The sequence below is a fragment of the Amblyraja radiata genome, chromosome 1 (assembly GCF_010909765.2).
Source record: "Amblyraja radiata isolate CabotCenter1 chromosome 1, sAmbRad1.1.pri, whole genome shotgun sequence".
Taxonomy (NCBI): Eukaryota; Metazoa; Chordata; class Chondrichthyes; order Rajiformes; family Rajidae; genus Amblyraja; species Amblyraja radiata.
In genome coordinates this window covers 60243189-60258768 of record NC_045956.1, presented here as the reverse complement: position 1 = coordinate 60258768, position 15580 = coordinate 60243189, and the positions used below count along the sequence as shown (strand labels likewise).

General features: G+C 46.1%; 1 protein-coding gene across 3 annotated transcripts in view; it reads right to left on the bottom strand.

The window, feature by feature from the left end:
* Nucleotides 1-2622: 2622 nt before the first annotated feature.
* The window catches only part of bmpr1b (bone morphogenetic protein receptor type 1B), a 424691-nt gene continuing 411733 nt past the window's right edge, over nucleotides 2623-15580 (bottom strand). For 2 of the 3 annotated variants that reach the window (XM_033022558.1, XM_033022566.1), the window contains 4 exons: nucleotides 13423-13720; nucleotides 10407-10582; nucleotides 4664-4794; nucleotides 2958-3083 (listed from right to left, as the gene is read on the bottom strand). In XM_033022558.1, the coding sequence (XP_032878449.1) occupies nucleotides 2958-3083; nucleotides 4664-4794; nucleotides 10407-10582; nucleotides 13423-13720 (731 nt within the window). Of the gene's footprint in view, nucleotides 3084-4663; nucleotides 4795-10406; nucleotides 10583-13422; nucleotides 13721-15580 lie in introns of all 3 variants that reach the window. The other variant, XM_033022575.1, reaches the window with a different exon arrangement.

The following is a 15580-nucleotide window of genomic DNA, read 5'->3' as shown; positions in this document are numbered from 1 at the left end:
TAACCTTGTGACCCTACGCTGCACTCCCTCAATAGCAAGAATGTCCTTCCTCAAATTTGAAGACCAAAGCTGCACACAATACACCAGGTGTGGTCTCATCAGGGCCCTGTACAACTGCAGAAGGACATCTTTGCTCCTATACTCATTTGTGGATAACCTCACATTTCCTTTGACATTCTAAAGACGTGCGGGTTTGTAAGTTATTGAGCTTCTGTAAATCACCCCGAGTGTGTAGGGTAGAACTAGCGTCAGGGTGATCGTTGGTCGGCACGGACTCTGTGGGACGAAGGGCTGTATCTCTAAACTGTTTCCAAGATGAGAGGGGATCTTATTGAAACATATAAGATTATTAAGGGATTGGACACGCTAGAGGCAGGAAACATGTTTCCAAGTTGTATCTCTAAACTAAACATTGTTCGACAGATATACTGCTTGGCATGCAGAGTTACTCCAGCACTTGGTGTCTTTTTTGGTGGGTAAACCAGCAGTGGTAGTACCTTGTATCTGACTTGAGAGGAGACTGCAACAGACAATCATAGTCATAGTTCATAGAGTTATTCCGTGCTGTATGACGCCATGACTCGAATTTCCCCGACACGGCGGCACCTGTCCCATGAGGGTATCAATCAATGAAGGTTAACAGCAGACAGAGATGATGTGAAACGTGTAGGAAGGAACTGCAGATGTTGGCTTATACCGAAGATATAGACACAATATGCTGGAGTAACTCAGTATGCCAGGCAGCATCCCTGGAGAGAAGGAATAGGTGACATTTCGGGTTGGAACCCTTCTTCAGACTGAAAGTAGAGGGGGCGGGGTGGAAGCTAGAGGTAGGAAAAGGCCAGAACAAATCAGGGCCGGCAATAGATGACAGGGTGGAGCCTATAATGGCCCGTTGTTGGTGGGGAAAGAGGTGATAACGGAGATAAAGGGATGCTAACAGTGGAACGTAGAATGACGAGTGGGGGGGAGGGGGGAGAGAGGGTAACTAGTTGGAGAGAATGGGTGTCGGCACAGTCACGTACAACCACCCACCTAACCCTGTCATCAGTCTGTGCTGAGGCCCGTGTGTCCTGCCCTTACTGAGCCTCAACCACTTTCTCATGAGTAGCTGAGTCTGGGCAGTTGCGTCATCTGAAGATGGTTTCACACTGCGGCTGAGAATGACAATGAAGAATATAAATCTCTGTGTGTTTCTGGTAAGTTGTACCTTGTAACATCCATCACCTTCAACTTAGGGTGGCACAGTGACACAGAGTTGCTGCTTTACAGCGCTTGACACCTGGGTTTGATCCTGACTATGGATGCTGTCTGTACAGAGTTTGCACGTTCTCCCTATGACCACGTGGGTTTTTACTCCAGGTGCTCCGGTTTCCTCCCTCATCACAAAGACGTGCGGGTTCGCAGGTTAATGGGCATCTGTAAATTGTCCCTAGTGTGTAGGATGGAACTAATGTACGGGGTAATGGTTGGTCGGCGCTGACTTGGTGGGCCAAAGGTCCTGTTTCCATGTTGTATATCTAAAACTAAACTCCCATCAAGGGTGTTCTTCTCCAACTGCTATTTAGTTAGAGGAACTAATAGTCCAATCCATCATTCTAAGAGAAGACACATAGTGCTGGAACTACTCAGTGGGTCAGGCAGCATCTCTGGAGAACATGGATAGATGATGTTTTGTGATGTTTAAGGGCAGGACCCTTCTTCAGATTGATTACTACCCCCCACACAATCGGTCTAAAGAATTGTCCTAACCCAAAATGTTCTCCATGGATGCTGCCTGACCTGCTGAGTTACTCCAGCACTTGGTGTCTTCTTTTGTAAACGAGCATCAGCAGTTCCTTGCTTCTACATCAATCTACACCTTCATTCCCTGCATCACTGGCTCGCGTTGGCTACAGTGTGTGTCAATAGCAATGCCCAGTAATTACACATCCAGGTTTCTACAGATCATGAGTGCTGGTACCCAAGAAGGACAAGGGCAGCAGGAAGATGGGAACATCACCCGGTGCAGATCCCTCTCCGAGTCGCTCCGAGTTATGGCTGGGCAAATTGTTCGGCATTCCTTCACCGTTGCTGTGTCCAAATCCTGGAATGCCCCTGTCCATCAGTACTGAGGGAACTCCCTCAGCACACGGGCTGCAAGCAGATGGCTCACTGCCACCCCCTGGAGGCTAACCAAAAATGAGCAATAAACGTTGCCAGTGACAGTCAGATCCCATGGACAGAAGATGAGCGAAAGATTTCAGGTGGAAGCTAACGGTGGCAGGTTCCATGACCCCAGATGTTGCCTCAATAAAGGCTCCCGAGAAGGTTCTCCAACATCGATGCAACTTGGGTTTAAGGTAGTAATCAAGAGGCATATGAGACCAGTTGCCCAAACCTCAGTCTTTCCAAAGCTCGTCAGCTAAACAAAGTTTGATTTTGAGTTTAGTTTATTGTCACATGTACCGCGGGTACAGTGAAAAGCTTTTGTTGTGTTACAACCAGTGCCAACCAAGGGAAGTGTCTTGGAGTTGGAGTGCTTGGAGTGAACAGGCTGGACAACCCACCCAGCTGATGCACAGTTCAGAACAGACTCAAGATGCCGTCTGAGTCTTGCGATGCTTAAATACTTATTTAAAAAAATTGACATTAGGAGCTTTCATAGAAAGCAGGCATGCAACCTCCAATGCGTTGAACTCTGAATAGCTGTTGCTTCTCACAATAGACGCAAGCAAAAACAGAAATGAAATTTATAACCCGTGGATGCCCGTGGGGATGTTGCCGGTGATTTGGGCAGTGCAGTTCTCCCTCGCCGTGGCAACGAGTCAACGGCGATGTGATTCGAGACAACGAGAAGGAAAGAGGTTTGAAAAAGGTGGAGGTCATGCTCCTCCCCCCAGCTGCGGTGGGCCGGGCGCTGCCCGCGGCTCCTTCTGGGACGGAGCTGGTATCCTGGGAGGTGGCTGGTGGAGGCATCAGAGCTTTATGTCTTGAGACTCGGACATCTTAGCCAAGGTCTTCTTCACTCGCAGGGCTGTCAGTCGGGAGGCTGGGTTGTGAGCCCAGCATTCGGTCATGACTTTCCCCATTTGCCTCAGGCACTGTGGGAGTAAGACACAAGCGTAAAGAAAACGTAGCAGCAACCGCTCACACACACCCCCCACAACCTCCCCATTCAGGGACTGTTTCTTCCCAGCTGTTATTAGGCAACTGAACTGCCCTCTCACCAACTAGAGAGCGGTACTGACCTACTATCTACCTCAATCGAAACACTCGCATTATTTTTAATTGGACTCTACTGGATTTTATCTTGCATTAAACGTTATTCTCTTCATCCTGTATCAGTGCACTGTTGACGGCTTGATTGTAATCATGTATAGTCTTTCCATACACCGGATAGCACGCAACAAAAAGGAATTTCACTGTAGCTCGCTAACTAAACTACAACTAAACAAGTCGATACATCAAACCCAGTTGCCTGCACCATTGCTCCGACATTTTACAGTCATCGAGCCATAGGATCATACCGGATGGAAACGGGCCCTTCGGACCGACGCCCACGCCAACCAACATGTCCCATTTACACGTCCCACCCGCCTGCATTTGGCCCATATCCCTCTAATCCTGTCCAATCTATCTATCTATCTATCCAGATGTTTTTTAAACATTGTGATAGTACCTGCCTCAGCTCCCTCATCTGGCAGCTCATTACATATACCTACCACGCCTTTGTAAAAATGTTGCCCCTCGAGTTCCTATTGTATCTTTTCACCCTCATCTTAATCTTATGTTTAGTTTAGAAACATAGAAAATAGGTGCAGGAGGAGGCCATTTGGCCCTTCGAGCCAGCACCGCCATTCATTGTGATAATGGTTGATCATCCCCTATCAATTACCCGTACCTGCCTTCTCCCCATATCCCTTGACTCCACTAGCCCCTAGAGCTCTATCTAACTCTCTCTTAAATCCATCCAGTGACTTGGCCTCCACTGCCCTCTGTGGCAGGGAATTCCATAAATTCACAACTCTCTGGGTGAAAACGTTTTTCTCACCTCAGTCTTAAATGACCTCCCCTTTATTCTAAGACTGTGGCCCCTGGTTCTGGACTCGCCCAACATTGGGAACATTTTTCCTGCATCTAGCTTGTCCAGTTCTTTTATAATTGTATATGTTTCTATAAGATCCCCCTCATCCTTCTAAACTCCAGTGAATACAAGCCTAGTCTTTTCAATCTTTCCTCATATGACAGTCCCGCCATCCCAGGGATCAATCTCGTGAACCTACGCTGCACTGCCTCAATCACAAGGATGTTGTGATTGAAGCAGTGTTTAGTTCATTGTCACGTGTACCAGGGTACAGTGAAAAGCTTTTGTTGCGTGCAAACCAGTCTGCAGAAAGACAATACATGATTAAAATCAAGTCGCCCACAGTGAACAGATACATGAAAAGGGGATAACATTTAGTGCAAGATAAAGTCCAGTATAGTCCAATTAAAGATAGGCCAAGGGTGTCCAATGAGGTAGATGGGAGGTCAGGACCACTCTCTGGTTGGTGAGAGGATGGTTCTAGTGCATTGGCCCTATCTATCCCTCTCAATTGTACGGAAGATAGCCCAGATCTAGGAGATATAAATATAAGATAGTTGGTAATAAATCCTGGTGGTCAATGAGCTGGGCCCTTACCTCATCACTGGTCCATCTATTGGGGAACGAAGGCCTGAGCCGCTTGATACATACAACTTCCCTCATGTCTTCAAAGGTTGGGTCATTGGGCACCAACTCATGGTAAGGTAGCTGGTATTCCTCAACAATACCTGTGGACAGAAGACACACAGTCTCGGCAAACCATAGACACAAGCTCATAAGTTGTAAGACCAGAATTAGGCCATTCGGCCCATTGAGTGTACACAACAATTCAATCATGGCTGATCTATCTTTCATTCCCAACACATTCTCCTGCCTTCTCCCCATAACCCCTGACACCCTTACTTATCAATAATCTGCCAAACTGCCTTATACCCAATGACTTGGCCTCCATAGCTAACCGTGGCAAAATAAAAATCCACAGATTCACCACCCTCTGACTAAAGAAATTCCTCCTCCTTTCTAAAGGTATGTCCTTTTATTCTGAGTCTGTGCCCTCTGATCCTAGACTCTCCCAATAGTGGAGACATCCTCTCCATATCCACTCTATCCAAGTCTTTCACTGTTCAGTAAGTTTTAATTAGGTCCCCCCCATAACCTTCTAAACTCCAGCGTGTACAGGCCCAGTGCAGTCATATTTTAACCCAATTATTCCTGGAATCATTCTCATAAACCTGCTCTGGACCCAAAGCCAGCACATCCTTCTTCAGATATGGGGCCCAAAACTGCTCATAATACTCCTAATGCGATTTGACCAGTGCCTTATAAAACCTCAGCATTACATAGAAACATAGAAACATAGAAAATAGGTGCAGGAGTAGGCCATTCGGCCCTTCGAGCCTGCACCGCCATTCAATATGATCATGGCTGATCATCCAACTCAGTATCCTGTACCTGCCTTCTCTCCATACCCCCTGATCCCTTTAGCCACAAGGGCCACATCTAACTCCCTCTTAAATATAGCCAATGAACTGGCCTCAACTACCTTCTGCGGGAGAGAATTCCAGAGATTCACCACTCTCTGTGTGAAAAAAGTTTTCCCCCTTATCCTTAAACTGTGACCCCTTGTTCTGGACTTCCCCAACATCGGGAACAATCTTCCTGCATCTAGCCTGTCCAACCCCTTAAGAATTTTGTAAGTTTCTATAAGATCCCCCCTCAATCTTCTAAATTCTAGCGAGTACAAACCGAGTCTATCCAGTCTTTCTTCATATGAAAGTCCTGACATCCCAGGAATCAGTCTGGTGAACCTTCTCTGTACTCCCTCTATGGCAAGAATGCCTTTCCTCAGATTAGGAGACCAAAACTGTACGCAATACTCCAGGTGTGGTCTCACCAAGACCCTGTACAACTGCAGTAGAACCTCCCTGCTCCTATACTCAAATCCTTTTGCTATGAATGCTAACATACCATTCGCCTTCTTCACTGCCTGCTGCACCTGCATGCCTACTTTTAATGACTGGTGTACCATGACACCCAGGTCTTGTTGCATCTCCCCCTTTCCTAATCGGCCACCATTCAGATAATAATATACTTTCCTGTTTTTGCCACCAAAGTGGATAACCTCACATTTCTCCACATTATACTGCATCTGCCATGCATTTGCCCGCTCACCCAGCCTATCCAAGTCACCTTGCAGCCTCCTAGCATCCTCCTCACAGTTAACACTGCCCCCCAGCTTTGTGTCATCCGCAAACTTGGAGATGTTGCATTCAATTCCCTCGTCCAAATCATTAATATATATCGTAAATAGCTGGGGTCCCAGAACTGAGCCATGCGGTACCCCACTAGTCACTGCCTGCCATTCTGAAAAGGACCCGTTTACTCCTACTCTTTGCTTCCTGTCTGCCAGCCAGTTCTCTATCCACATCAATACTGAACCCCCAATACCGTGTGCTTTAAGTTTGTATACTAATCTCTTATGTGGGACCTTGTCGAAAGCCTTCTGAAAGTCCAGATATAACACATCCACTGGTTCTCCCTTATCCACTCTACTAGTTACATCCTCGAAAAATTCTATAAGATTCGTCAGACATGATTTACCCTTCATAAATCCATGCTGACTTTGTCCAATGATTTCACCACTTTCCAAATGTGCTGCTATCTCATCTTTAATAACTGACTCTAGCAGTTTCCCCACTACCGACGTTAGACTAACTGGTCTGCAATTCCCCGTTTTCTCTCTCCCTCCCTTTTTAAAAAGTGGTTTTACATTAGCTACCCTCCAATCCTCAGGAACTACTCCAGAATCTAAAGAGTTTTGAAAAATTATCACTAATGCATCCACTATTTCTGGGGCTACTTCCTTAAGTACTCTGGGATGCAGCCTATCTGGCCCTGGGGATTTATCGGCCTTTAATCCATTCAATTTACCTAACACCACTTCCCGGCTAACCTGGATTTCACTCAGTTCCTCCATCTCATTTGACCCCCGGTCCCCTGCTATTTCCGGCAGATTATTTATGTCTTCCTTAGTGAAGACAGAACCAAAGTAGTTATTCAATTGGTCTGCCATGTCCTTGTTCCCCATGATCAATTCACCCGTTTCTGACTGCAAGAGACCTACATTTGTTTTAACTAATCTTTTTCTCCTCACATATCTATAAAAGCTTTTGCAGTCAGTTTTTATGTTCCCTGCCAGTTTTCTTTCATAATCTATTTTCCCTTTCCTAATTAAGCCCTTTGTCCTCCTCTGCTGGTCTCTGAATTTCTCCCAGTCCTCTGGTAGGCTGCTTTTTCTGGCTAATTTGTACGCTTCATCTTTTGTTTTGATACTATCCCTGATTTCCCTTGTTATCCACGGATGCACTACCTTCCCTGATTTATTTTTTTGCCAAACTGGGATGAACAATTGTTGTAGTTCATCCATGCAGTCTTTAAATGCCTTCCATTGCATATCCACCGTCAACCCATTAAGAATCAATTGCCAGTCTATCTTGGCCAATTCACGTCTCATACCCTCAAAGTTACCTTTCTTTAAGTTCAGGACCCTTGTTTCTGAATTAACGATGTCACTCTCCATCCTAATGAAGAACTCAACCATATTATGGTCACTCTTGCCCAAGGGGCCACGCACAACAAGACTGCTAACTAACCCTTCCTCATTACTCAATACCCAGTCTAGAATAGCCTGCTCTCTCGTTGGTTCCTCTACATGTTGGTTTAGAAAACTATCCCGCATACATTCCAAGAAATCCTCTTCCTCAGCACCCTTGCCAATTTGATTCACCCAATCTATATGTAGATTGAAGTCACCCATTATAACTGTTTTATCTTTGTTGCACGCATTTCTAATTTCCTGTTTGATGCCATCCCCAACTCCACTACTACTGTTAGGTGGCCTGTACACAACTCCCACTAGCGTTTTCTGCCCCTTAGTGTTTCGCAGCTCTACCCATATCGATTCCACATCCTCAAAGCTAATGTCCTTCCTATCTATTGCGTTAATCTGCTCTCTAACCAGCAACGCTACCCCACCTCCTTTCCCTTTCTGTCTATCCCTCCTGAATACTGAATATCCCTGGATGTTCAGCTCCCAGCCTTGGTCTCCCTGGAGCCATGTCTCCGTGATCCCAACTATATCATAGTCATTAATAGCTATCTGCACATTCAACTCATCCACCTTATTACGAATGCTCCTTACATCCCTGTTTTTGTTTTCTAACCCTCTCAAAATAAATGCCAGCATTGCATTTGCCTTCCTTGCTACCGATTGGGGGCAAGGAAAGAGAGTTCACGTTGCAGCCCTGTTTTCATCAATCTTTCCACCGCCACGCACAAGAAGTGACAAGACAGACACCATTGTATGCAGATGCTGAGAAGTGTGTTCAGCTCTGGCTGAATAACTTCTAATCCTGTGTGTGGACTCGATAAGAAGAAGATTACCGATTCACAAGGTCATAAGTGATAGGAACCGAATTAGGTCATTTGGCATATCAAGTCTTCTCCGCCATTCAACTTGCACATTGTCGAGGCCATTCTATAGGTATGTTGCAAAACGTACCTTCAGCGGCGCTGCAGTTCTGCCGCTGCCCGTGTGCGCGACTTTGGCGCCTTTGAGAGGGGGGCGGGTTTAAAACGTGATTTTCTCTAGGCTATTGAAATCGAGGTTGTTCAGCCTGCTTAGTTGCTGATGAAAAATTGCTGCGAGGTTCGTTCGCAGCAGCTATTTTTAAACTAAATTGGGTTATTTAATTGTTATAGTAGATTAAAAATCATCCTCTAAAGCCGCGAACGCCGACAACGGGACGGATCTTATGTAGGGGACAAGGCAAGGTAAGTTGTTTATTTTTACATTAAAAAGTGCTTCTTAAGATCCCTTTATACAAAATTTTATGTTACGAGTGGCTGACTTGGGGGCCCATTCAATCCCGCAGTGTTTTTCATGCCATATGGGCTTCAAATCCACCGCAATGGCAACGTTCCAAACCAGCGCGTTCCACCGAATCCCACTCGCAAGCTGATTTAAATGGCCATTAATTTACAGCAATTGAACACTAAATTCCTTCCATTTGGCCTATAAATTAATGTCAATGAGATTTAAAAATCATGTTTTATTGTGAATTCTTGTGTGAATGTTCTTTGGACATTTAGGCTATTTAAAAATGTTAATCTTTCCTTAAGAAATGGATAGATGTTTAGATCTAGTAATTGAATTTTGGAATTAGCTACAATTAGTCACTAACTAATTATATGCTTTAATTTCAGGTCATCCAAGTAAAATTGTTTAATATTTGTTTCAGAATGCTTCAATCTATAATAACTGAAAATGTCTTTCAGTTCTCTTAATTTTTAATAAAGTTATGGGCTTTTGACTGTCCTCGATCACAGCTTTTGTGTTAAGTCAATGGAAAATCAATAGGGAACAAGATGCTAATTTCCGAGTATGAAAATGGCCATAACCTTTTTAATACTGAAGATATGAAAGTGAATTAGGTGTCAAATTAAACTTCTTTTTATGCTTTATCTGATGGGATAAATTGCAGACGATTTTTTAAATCTCAAAATTTTGTAACATTGCTACATTCTATCTTGTCATTGAGTCATACCTACTGTAGAAACAGGTCTCTTGGCCCAACTTGCCCACACTAACCAGCATGTCCCATCTACACTAGTCCCACTTGAATATGTTTGGTCCATATCCTTCTGAACCTGTCCTATCCATGTACCTGTCTAATTGCTTCTTAAACATTGCAATAGTCCCTGCCTCAACTCCCTCCTCCAGCAGCTCCCATCACACTTTGCATAAAAATATTATCCCTCAGATTCCTATAAAATCTTTCACACTTCACCTTAAACCTATGCCTTCTGGTTCTTGATTCCCCTACTCTGTGCGTTCACCCGATCTATTCCTCTCATGATTTTATGCACCTCCATAAGATCAACCTCTCCCTGTAGCTGACACCCTCCAGTTCTGGCAACATCCTTGTAAATCTTCTCTGCCCCCTTTCTAACTTAACAACATCTTTTCTATAACATGGTGCCCAGAATTGAACACATTACTCTAAATGTGGCCTCACCAATTCTATAGAAAAGGATTAGGCGATGTTTCGGATCGAGATCCTTCTTCAGATGGAGAGTCAGGGGAAAGGGAAACTAGAGATATGAAAAGGTTCAGAACAAAGCTGATGACCAAGGAAAGGTTAAGGCCCCAATGATCCATTGTTGGCTGTGGAAGAGATGCTAACGAAGGGTTATATGAATGCCAACAGTGAAACTAGCAGTAACCTCTGCATATATTTAGCCGGCAGAGAGAATAGAAATACAAGCAAGGCCACCTTACCTACAGACACGCAGCGTCGCGCTATCTCCCACAGGATCAGACCAAAACTGTACATGTCCGCCATGATGTACGACTGGAAATGATTGCGGTTGAGGCTCTCATCCAAAACCTCTGGAGCCATGTAGCGCTTGGTGCCTACCCTGGTGTTGAGGGGTATATCTACTTCATTAGTGTCACTGTGGAGGGAATGGGAGAGAATTAAGATGTTATACTTTCCTTTGTTTATCAATGTTAACATAGAGGCAGGGGCAGCACAGTGGAGCAGTGTACACAGGGGCAGCACAGTGGCACAGCGGTAGAGTTCCTGCCTTTCAGCGCCAGTGACCCGGCTTGGATCCTGACTACGAGTGCTGTCTGTATGGAGCTTGTACGCTCTCCGTGTGACCCTGTGGGCTTTCTCCGGTTTCCTCCCACATTCTAAAGGAGTGCAGGTTAATTGGCTTCTGTACATTGTCACTGGTGTGTAGGGTAGAACTAGTGTACGGGTGATCGCTGGGCAGCGTGGACTCGGTGGGTCAAAGGGCCTGTTTCCATGCTGTACCTCTAAAGTAAAGCACTTTGGCCCACATTGTTTGCGCCAAACATGATTCCAAGTTAAGCTGATCTCATCTGCCTGTACATGATCTAGAACCTTCCATTCCCTGTACTTACATGTGCCTATCTAAAAGCTCCTTAAATGCCACTATCCTATCTACTTCCACCACCACTCTTGGCAATGCGTTCCAGACACCCATTACCCTCTGTGTAAAAGAACATGCCTCGCACATCTCCATTAAACCTTCCTCCTTTCATCCACCATTGGAGAAAGGTTCTGACCGTCTGTCCTATCTATGCCTCTCCTGATTTCATACACATATATCAAGTCTCCCCTCAGCCTCCGACGTTGTAGAGAAAACAATCCAAGTCTGTCTGACCACTCCCTGCAGGTGAAACTCTCTAATCTAGGCAGCATTCTGGTAAACATCCTCTGCAAACCTCTCCAAATCTTCCTGTAATGGCATGGCACAACTCTCACCAACCTCTGCAGATGCACCGAAGATCGCATTTTATTGGGATGCATCATACCATGGTTTGATAACAGCTCCGTCCAAGACCACAAGAAAACGCAGCAGCCCAGACCATCACACAAACCAGCTCCATTCCATTGACTCCATCTGCACTTCATGCTGCCTCTTGAATTCAAACGATGTGCAAGGTTTTAGGTTAATTGGCTGCTGTAAATTGTCCCTAGTGTGTAGGATAGAACTACCGCAGGGGTGGTTGCTAGTCAGCACGGACTCAGTGGGCCCAAAGGCCCTGTTTCCATGCTTCATGTCTAAATAAAACTAAACTAACCTCAAACACATGAGGGTTTGTCAGTTAATTGACCTCTGTAAATTGTCATTAATGTGTAGGAAGTGACGGCGCTGGTAAACGGCTGCGGCTCGCCTGCAGTCCGTTTGTCTTTACTTTTTTATGTTGTTTTATTTCGTATTGTCTAGTTAGTTTTAGTTTTTTAGGTTGTGTTTATGTGGGGGGGGGGTGGGGGTTGAAACGGGGCTTGCTGTCTCTCTCTTCGGGGGAATACAACTTTTTTATCGTATCCCCCTTCTCTGCCTCCGTCTGCGCTGAGGCCTGATGTCAGGACTTGCACTGGGCTCGCTCCCGTGAGGGCGGCCCAGCTCGGGGCTGGAACGGCACTCCCGTCGGAGTGGCCCAGCCCGAGGGTGAAACGGCGCTCCCGTCGGAGTGGCCCAACCCGAGGGAGGAACGGAACTCCCGTCGGAGCGTCCCAGCTCGAGGGAGGAACGGCACTCACGTGAGGGCGATCCGGCTCGGGGCTGGAACGGCGCTCCGGTGGCTGGGACGGCGTTCTGGCGGCTATGACCTGAGTCCGGGGTTGAGCCGCGGGCCAGCGGCTGCGTCCGTTGGACTGGAGGGCGGCAGCTTCGACCACCCCGGGCCGCGGTGTTTGAGCCGGCCCGTTGCGGGGTTCGGTGAGCCGCGGGACTGTTTGTACCATCGCCCGGTGGGGTATTGCCTCAGCGCAGAGGGAGAAGAGGAGGGAAGAGACTGCAGCCCTAAGATTTTTGCCTCCACCACAGTGAGGAGGTGCTTGGAGGATACACTGTGGTGGTGTTAATTTGTGTTTATTGTCGTTATTATTGTATGATTGTATGTATGACTGCAGGCACGAAATTTTGTTCAGACCGTAAGGTCTGAATGACAATAAAGGCATTCAATTCAATTCAATTCAATTCAATTCAATCAATTCAATTCAAGGATTTGAAACTAGGAATACATAGGCTTAAGTGGAGGGGGGAAAGATTTAATTGGAACCTGAGGGGTAACTTTTTCACACAAAAGGTGGTGGGTGCCGGAGGAGGTAGCTGAGGCAGTACTTGTGGAATTCCCTGCCACAGAGGGCAGTGGAGGCCAAATCACTGGATGGATTTAACAGAGAGTTAGATAGAGCTCTAGGGGCTAGTGGTGTCAAGGGATATGGGGAGAAGGCAGGCACGGGTTATTGATTGGGGACGATCAGCCATGATCACAATGAATGGCAGTGCTGGCTCGAAGGGCCGAATGCACCCATTTTCTATGTTTCTACAATTGCAATGTTTAAGAAGCATTTAGACTGGTACATGGATAGGCCAGGTTTAGAGGGATATGGGCCAATTGCAAGCATGTAGGACTACTGTAGATGTGACATGTTGATCGGCGTGGGCTAAGTTGGGTCAACGGGCTTGTTTCCACACTGTATCACTTTATCTGATTCTATAAGTCTCCCCCCAACCTCTGACGTTGGTCGGTGTGGCAAGTTGGACCGATGAGCCTTTTTCCATGTTCTGCGACATAGAACTATTGCTTGGGTGATTGTTGGTCAGGGTGGTCTCAGTGGGCCGAAGGAACGTGTTTCCTTGCTGAATTTCTAACCTAAATAAAGTTATTCCCTGTGTCTCAGTACACCTGACATTAATAATACACCGGTATCAAAGGCTCTGGCCCTCTATGTACACAGCGCGATGGAGCTGACCTGATGAATTTAACGGCCAGCCCCAGGTCTGCGATGCAGCACATCCCATTCTTCTTCACCAGGATGTTCTTGCTTTTCAGGTCGCGGTGGGCGATGGCCGGCTTCCCCTGCGTGCCAAAGATCTCGGTGTGCAGGTGACACAGTCCACTTACAGTGGAGTAAGCCAGCTTCAGCATGGCTTTCGTATCGAGAGTGGTAGATTTTAAATAGTCATAGAGCGAGCCGTTCTCGTGGTAATCCGTGATCAGGTACAACTGTGTCCACGACCCCGTCCCCTTGATATCGGCAGCAATAAAACCTAAACAAATAACAAAACACACACACAGTTCAACACACACAGAGTGGTAAAGTGATACAGTGTGGAAACAAGCCCTTCGGCTCAACTTGCCCACACCGACCAACACGTTCCATCGACACTAATCCTACCTGCCCGCGTTTGGGTCCTTAACCCTCCAAACCTGTCCTATCCATGTACCTGACTAACTGTTGCTTAAATGTAGGGATAGTCCCAGCCTCAACTACCTCTTCTGGAAGCTTGTTCCATACACCCACCACCCTGTGTGTGAAAAAGTTACCCCTCAGATTCCTATAAAATCTTTTCCCCTTCACATTAAACCTGTGTCCTCTAGTCCTTGATTCACCTACTCTGGGCAAGAAACTCCATGCATCTACCTGATGCACTCCTTATGATTTTGTCTACCTCTATAAAATCACCCCTCATCCTCCTGCACTCCATGGAATAGAGGCCCAGCCTACTCAACCTCTCCCTATAGCTCACACCCTCTAGTCCTGGCAACATTCCCATAAAACCTTTCTGAACCCTTTCAAGCTTGACAATATCTTTCCTATAACATGGTGCCCAGAACTGAACACAATATTCTAAATGCGGTCTCACCAACGTCTTATACAACTGCAACATGACCTCATAACTTCAATACAATACTCTGACTGATGAAGGCCAAAGTGCCAAAAGCCTTTTTGACCAACTTATCTACCTGCGACTCGACCTTCAAGGAACCATACACGTACTCCTAGATCCCTTTGCTCTACAACACTACCCAGAGGCCTGCCATTTACTGTGTAGGTCCTGCCCTTGTTCGACATCCCAAAATGCAACACCTCACACTTCTCTGTATTAAATTCCATCAACCATTCCTCCGCCCACCCGGCCAATCGATCCAGATCCTGCTGCAATCGTTCACAACCATCTTCACTATCAGCAAAACCACTAACTTTTGTATCATCAGCAAACTTGCTAATCTTGCCCTATATGCTCTCATCCAAATCATTGATGTAGATGACAAACAGTAACAGGCCCAGCAACGAACCCTGAGTCACATCACTAGTCACAGAACTGCAGCTCAAGAAGCAACCGCCCACCATTACCGTTTTCTTCCTTCCATGGTGACTATTTGCTATGCATTCAGCTATCTCTCCTTGGATCCCATGCGAGCTAACCTTCCAGAGCAGCTTACCATGCGGAACCTTGTCGAACCTCTTACTGAAATCCATGTACACAACATCTACAGCTCTGCCCTCATCGAAATGTTTGGTCAAGTCTTCAAAAATATCAATCAGATTTGTGAGACATGACCTCCCACGCACAAAACCATGCTGACTGTCCCTAATCAGCCCTTGCCCATCCAAATGCCTGTGTAACCTATCCCTCAGAATACTCTCGAGTAACTTTCCAACTACAGATGTTAAGCTCACCGGCCTATAGTTCCCAGCATTTTCCCTGCAGCCCATATTGAATTTTTCAACCAGAGCTCCCGCAATGTCCTCGGATATATCTGATCAGGCCCTGGAGATTTGTCTACCATCATACACGACAGAATCTTCAGTACTTCTTCGACGGTAACACTGACTGCTCTCAAGTCACTTCCATTGACTGCCCCAATTTCCTCCGTCCTACTGTCTTTCTCCTCGGTAAATACAGAGAAGAAATACTCATTGAGGACCTTGCCCATCTCCTGTGGCTCCACACAGAGGTGACTGCTTTAATTCCTGAGTTCCCACGCTCTCTCTAGTTACCCTTTCCCCTCTTATGTATTAATAAAATATTTTGGGATTATCCTTAATGCTACCCGCCAGAGCTATCTAGTGGCCCCTTCTGATCTCCTTTTTCAGTTTACTTCTTAGTTCCCGAAACTCCTCC